This window comes from Rhagoletis zephyria, unplaced genomic scaffold, assembly GCF_001687245.7.
Source record: "Rhagoletis zephyria isolate East Lansing unplaced genomic scaffold, Rhagoletis_zephyria_1.1 Rzeph_scaffold_02705, whole genome shotgun sequence".
In the NCBI taxonomy this organism is placed as follows: Eukaryota; Metazoa; Arthropoda; class Insecta; order Diptera; family Tephritidae; genus Rhagoletis; species Rhagoletis zephyria.
In genome coordinates, this window is record NW_016159789.1 from 56,956 (window position 1) to 63,911 (window position 6,956).

The 6,956-nt window shown below is 42.7% G+C and overlaps 1 protein-coding gene across 2 annotated transcripts in view; it reads right to left on the reverse strand.

Moving 5' to 3' along the window:
* Positions 1-5,720, reverse strand: part of ocm (over compensating males) — a 50,622-nt gene extending 44,902 nt beyond the window's left edge. For both annotated transcript variants that reach the window (XM_017622121.1, XM_017622120.1), the window contains exon 1: positions 3,141-5,720. In XM_017622121.1, coding sequence (XP_017477610.1) covers positions 3,141-5,677 — 2,537 coding nt within the window. In that variant the 5' untranslated portion in view covers positions 5,678-5,720. The remainder of the gene's footprint in view (positions 1-3,140) is intronic.
* Positions 5,721-6,956: the final 1,236 nt, after the last annotated feature.

Genomic DNA, 6,956 nt, shown 5'->3' on the forward strand with positions numbered 1-6,956 from the left:
ATGGTCGCCGAAGGAAATTTCGACTCTGTCGTAGTGCTTCGTCGGATTAGACAGTGACCTCACGGTTGACCAAAGCTTGCTCACACCAGAGGTGAAATTACAGGTCTTCAGATGCTCGTCCCACTTCTTCCGCTTATGTACGTTCACTAGTTGCCGAATCTCCGCGTTGAGATGCCTGATACGGGGATCTCCGGGATCGACTTGACGAAGGCTGTCACGCTCATCGGCTAGAACAGCCGCTTCGGCAGGGAAATTTGGACGTGGGTCCGTGATGCATCCTCCCGGTACGAAGCGACCTGCAGCAGCGGTGACAGCCCTGTGGAACTTACGTTCACCAAGGTGGACATCGGTTGGTGTGGGGAGAGCAGCGAAGGTGTTTTCAGTAAATTCCGCGATGCCTTTCCAATCAGTTTCGGAGAAGTTGATATAGGTTCGGTGCTCCGCGGAAGCAAAGTCGGTTGGTTTATCGATCGAGATGACTATGGGCAGATGGTCTGATGCCAAAGTCAGCATAGGTCGCCATGATATGCTGTTTATCAGACCAGCGCTGACTATTGTTATGTCTGGCGAGCTGCAGCAGCTGCCCATAATCCTGGTGGGTGCGTCGTCGTTCATTGTGCAGAATGTCGAATCGTCTATCTGCTCAGTCAAATCGGTTCCCCTACGATCGTTTGACAGGCTTGAGTGCCAAAGATCGTGGTGCGTATTAAAGTCACCTACTACCATTCGGTTTTCACCTCTGAGGAGCGCACCTATATCAGGGTGATATCCTGCCGGGCAGCAGGTGACAGGAGGTATGTATACGTTGAATATTTCGAGCTCAACATCGCCTGACCGGATAGCAATTCCCTGACATTCTAGGGTGATATACCTGCGGTGATGTCTGCTTCGATAAGACGATACTGCACGGTGTGGTGCTTGATGAACGCACCATTATCTCGCTCGCGATCTCGACGGTGCACGTTTTACCCGCACAATTCAACAATGTTGAATTGCTGTGCAACTTCGTCTCTTGGACCGCAGCTATTACTATTCGATGCCTTCCCATAAAGACGGTTATCTCCTCGATCTTGCTCTGAAGCCCGTTGCAGTTAAATTGAAGGAGCTTCATGTGGTTCGGGAGACGTGTGTAATGCGAGGTGTGAGAGATGTGTCTGGCCATGACGCCATTAGCAGTGTACGCTGCTGAGGTGGTTGCCGCCCTGTGGTGCTGGTGGGTGGCGTCGCAGTTGGAGTTTGCGACCGAGCAGCGTAACACGGGCCCTCGAAGTTCTTCTTCCAATCTCGCCTGGTGCGCAGACCTGAACATGCCCTAAAGTGGCACCAGCCAAGGCAGGTGTTGCACTTGACTGATGTCACATTACGGAATATCCTGGTCTGACATACCGTGCAGATTGTACGAGGAACCAAGAGTTGTTGGCGGCGGCGTGTGGGTGGTGGTGCGGTTGTGTGTGTTCTGTGGTCTGTCGCGGTTGTGGTGTGGTCTATTGTGTTGTTATGTTGTTGTGCTGTTCGTTTGTGTGGGACTGCTCAGGCGGACTGGGGTTAGCCGTGGAGGCTGCTCTGTTAGAGCAACAGGGGGCCACAAAAGACGTGGTCCACTGCCGATGTGTCCGTAGTCCTGAGCAGACTCTGAGGTGACTCCACCCCTCGCAAGCATTGCTCTTGACAGAGGTGGAGTTGTGGTGTAGTCGTCTCTGGCATACACAGCAGGTGTAGGTTTCTGGTCCTGGGTTTGACTCGATGCCAGCCCTGAGCAGAAGAAAGCGTAGCGAATGTAGCCCTATGGACGTACAACTTCTGAGATACTTCGCCGACCTAAACGGGGTTAGATCGCCGAAACAACAGCCCTTGGTCGAGTAAAACCCGAGTCATTCCGGTACGTAGAACCGGCTGTCGTGGGAATGTAAATGTAAATAAAATACTCGACAGCATCGGCGAAAAAAAATCTCAACAAATTCAATGGGCTACAAAACTGCATACCCAGCATTTTTTCTGAAAGCTCGTATTGAAACCACTTTTTTAAATTTAAAAAATGTGTGGGAATACTGCACGAAATTTGAAAATTTGATGTATTTGGTTTAAGTTATAGAATGAAATTTAGTTTTTTTTTAAATTATCGAAAGAGATTTATTATGAAAAACATTGTGAATATTGTAGACAAATTCTCAAAATTTCACCAAATTTGGTTTTCGCTAAATAGAATCGGGTTGCGAAAAGCGACTTCATAAAAGTGGACTTAGCTTTTCACTTTAAGTCACTCTGTGTCTATAAGGAATAACGGCGGATCTCCATAGCATGCGTATACGTACATATGCGTGCGGGACAGAAAAATTGAATACACATTTTTATGGCAGCACCTACATAGCAACGAAATGGACATAGTGCAGCGAATTAAAATACAGCGGATCCGCTGGCTTGGCCATGTCGTTCGAATGGACACCGACGCTCCAGCTCTGAAAGTATTCAACTCGGAACCCGCTGGTGGTAGCAGAGGAAGAGGGAGGCCTCCACTGCGATGGAAAGACCAGGTGGAGAAGGACTTGGCTTCACTTGGCATTTCCATTTCTCGTTGAAGAACCTACATAGCAACGCATGAGAATGTAAGAAAGTTGTATGCATTTTGAATTCTAAGCGTAAATGTCAAACGCACGCATACGGATACGCAGCTATGGAAGTCCGCCTTAACAGTTAAAGTTGGAAGGTCGACTTATTTTCAACACATCATTGACTCGGACTTAATCCGGATCAACTGCAGTTAATTCCCGAGCTGATCCGGATCAACGCTGCCGTCTGTTTATGCTTTAAGAATTCCCTTCAAGATTAACTGTTATCAATGATAATAATGTTAACCTAAGAGTAAATCAAGTACGTAGTAGAATATTCAAGTGCATTTCCATTAGTGTCGGAGATGTCTATTGAGACATATATAGGTTCTAATATCAGGAACAAGTTTTTATAAAAGTCAAGATAAAAGACATTGCAGTACTATGTTTTGATTTATGAACAAAACTAAGGAAAAATAACTTATATAAATCATTAAACACTACTATTTACTTTTTATGGAAAAGTAAGTTTTGTATAATATTAAATTATTAAGCTTATATGGTTATACATGTGTATGTTCAGTATGTACTTACAAAAGACGATTTTGTTTTTTATGCGCAGCTGCTTGATTGCCCTGTTTGGAATCGTCGGTCGCCATTTTGTTGTTAGCAATTTTATCATCTTTAGGAGACCACTTATCAACTGTCTTATCGTACTTAATATCTTCCTCTGCGTTGTCTACTTGCAATCCATCTGGATCTATCTTTATGAAAGAGTTCTCACTGCAACTTATGGCAACACAGTTTATCATTTCGCTGAGCACGTCTGCACACTCTACTAAAACATTATCACGTTCGTCAATATTCGTACGAAAAGTGAAGTCTTCTACACACGATGCGGCTGTCTCGAATGTCTCATCAAGTTTTTCTGAACGATCAACTACACGACGCACCAAAATATGACTGCGATCGTTTTGGTATGGAATGGGAAACGAAAAAGATTCCGGCGGGCCGTTGGAGAGAATTATCTTATCATTTGTCTGATTCGAGGGGGTTTCCTTTTGATTGTAATCTGCAGATTGTTGTAATGTAGACACACTAAACTCGGCCCACTCGCGCGTTATGTCGCAGTTCGGAAGTATGTACTCCAGGTAGCGTCTAGCTACTTCGTGCAACGGCTTGCCGAGTGCTGGAAAAACTTCCAATTCTACAACCGGCATACGCACCACCGCCATGCTACCGCCACCTAACAATAGGGGCGTTGTCTCATCATCTAATGGTTTTTGAAAAGGCTTGTGTGATAGTGGGCAAGGCTTGAATACACTTGGCAGTGGTGACTTATTAAGCTTCTTCTTGTCGGGCTCCGTTTTTAGCGGTTTCAAGTCGCGCCACACTAAAGCATCGCTACAATTATTTCTTTTACATTCTCGTGTTAAAACATTGCTCGGCACCCGACTATGGTAAGATTGCTTGTCGCGTTCTTCATTATTACCGCGCACACCTGGAAGTCGCACACGCTCTCTCTCCTGACCATCACTCACATCTAAGGTTTGATAATAGTAATGATTGAATTCTGTGGTAACGAAGGAAGCCGCTTGCCAACCCTGCCGAGTGAATGGCATTTGCGAGTTTGGGGCTTGCAACAACTGCTGTGACACGCTCTTTGATTTTTGGTGTCTCATTTTTCTTTGCAACTCACGACAAATGGCCGCTTCATTATTGATGATAGATAGCTTATGATTTCGGTTGAATTTCTGCAGATATTGACGTCGCTCTGCGACCGTCCTTAGTTTTTGCAAACTCTCCGGCACAAGGGGCATGTCTATACGGGGAGGAATACAATCGGGAGTAACCAATCCATCCAGTGTGGCCTGCCGATGCTTTCGTCCTGCTGCGTTTTCAATGCTATCGGCCACACAGTTGCTACTTTCTAGCAAGTTCTCACGCATGAACTCATTAAGCGATTCACTGACAAAGGCGGCATTTGCGTTACCTTTGGACTGGGCTGAAAATGGTACAACGGGGGTTAGCATCATCCCGGGCAAGCGCTCTGTTTCATCGAAGCCGAAGAACTCTTCGCCTGAATCTGTGAAATGGTCGTTGTTTTCAAGACTTTTATCAAAACTACGTTCTGGAGATCTGCTACCTGGATATCTAGACGGAGGTGTAGTAGAGTCAGTGGAAGTGTCGTTTAAGGTCCTTTTCCCACGCACCTTATTCATGAGCATATCCAAAAAATTACTATTGCTGCTTAACGGTTTTGACGTTGATTTATCCGAACAGTGCTGATATATTTCGGGTCGAGATGCCGCTTTTGTACCATCAGTTGGAGATAGTTCAACAGTCTCACCGTCAACATCAATATTTCTATCTGCCTTATAGCTATGCTTTGGTTGCTCTAATCGAGTATCGACCCTCCCTATTATTTGTTTTTCCGGTGTTGTCTCCAAAGTGCTTTGGACAACGCCCTCAGTCTTATTTAATACTTCAGTTGTAGTATGACTACATTCATTGATCACATCTTCTCTGGTATGTTTAGTGCTACATTTTGCTGCACTTGGAGTGAAGTTGGGATTTTCCTCTAATAGATTACCCCTCGCTTTCTGTGTAGAATCTGTGTCGATGATCTCATTTTCAGCTGATTTATTTTCCCTTTCCATGAGTGGCACTATGCGTTTTCCACTGCGAAGTAGTTCTAGCTGCTCTTTTAGTTGTTTGCTTACTTCCTCAGGGGCCATGTTTCCACCTCTGGGAGTTAATTTCTTAGAAGTATCTATAACATCTAAATTATCGCCCAGCGATGTTATTTCAATGTGCTCCTTAGTGCCGTATTTTTTACGCAAGTAGCAAACCATCTGCCGAGACCACTGCTGAACATTCCGCCTACGGGTTTTGATTACTTTGCGTTCCGCTTGATCAAACAACACCCTCCTCAAATGGTAATAATTTAATATGACACGAGGTTTATTGCATTTTCGAATAGCAATGCGCTTGATGACCAATCGGGGGCTCAAAGCATACCAAAGAAATTTTTCAATGTTGGCCAAATTAGACTTCAGAAATGCGATAGACACGTTGTATTTCCGTTGAATGATTGGAATTATCTTCAGCTGGTGCTTGGTCAACTTCATTACGAAAATGTATATAATAGCTTACTGAAACGAAATGTAAGAGCATACTTTTTAGTTTATGTGTATAAATAAATAGTCAGAATATAGGTAAAACAAGTAATCCTTATCCGTACTAATATTATAAATCCGAAAGCGAGTTTGTTTATTTGTTACGCTTTCACGCTTTAACTAGTCAACCGATCATCATGAGATTTTGTACACTGATGTCATTTAGCCCAACTTAAATTATAGCATAGATTGAATTTCGATTGTAAAGGGGGCGAGGCACCTCACATACAAACTAAATTTTTCATACTGCATATCGCAGGAAATATTTGTGATACGAGTACTGGAACTTGGTATTTATATATACAAAATCAATTCCACACACATGGAGGAGGGTTGCCACCTGTTTAAAACATCAGATTCAACTTGAAGTAAGGGAATTATTTATTTGAAAATTATATTAAAAAATGGATGTCATGAGGCTTAAAAAGGTTGTAGATTAAAAATATAATTTGGAAGGTCACATTTAAATTAATTATACGCAAACTATCTGAAAAATTATAATATGGGTTTCAAACCAAAGATTGTTAAGAAACCTTCAGATTGAACATTTGGAATATTATTGAGGTGTTTTACTAGAGTTGCCACCCGAATAAAAATAGCAAATAAATTTAAGTTAGTTACTGCAATACGGGTGTCAATATTGGAATATGTATCACAATATGGGTGTCAGACCAAAAGGTTTAATAAGATTTCAGTTGGAAAATATTTTGGAGAGGGCTGCCACCTGTTTTATAAGTCGAATTTAAATTAATTTTACTCAAATTAATGTGTCAAACGTAAGAGTATTTAGAAATGTTCAGCTTGAACATGTAGAGTCTTCTGAGCTATTTGAAGAGGATTACAACCTGTTTTAAAACTAAATTCAAGTACAATTATATTATGAGTTAAACGAGTTATTACAATATATATGAAAGTCTTGAAAAGGCTTTATTTCTAAACTACATATTGTCAAGTGCGAATACTTGCAACCCTGCGTCGTCTTCCTAAAACGCTGGTCAACCCGCTTGGCTAGCCGAACGGGGAGTTGCCGAAGAGTCGTTGCCGAGACAACACGCAAGATTGAGACATTGAGATTATTTCAAATACCACTGTATATACTTTGTAAAATTATTTGTGAATTGCTTAAAATTGAAGTACATTAAAAGCACAAAATCGCGAATGGAATAATGTGTAAAGTTATTTGTGTTCGGAATAAAATATCACAAGCCATTGCACCACGGGCTTGGTGATA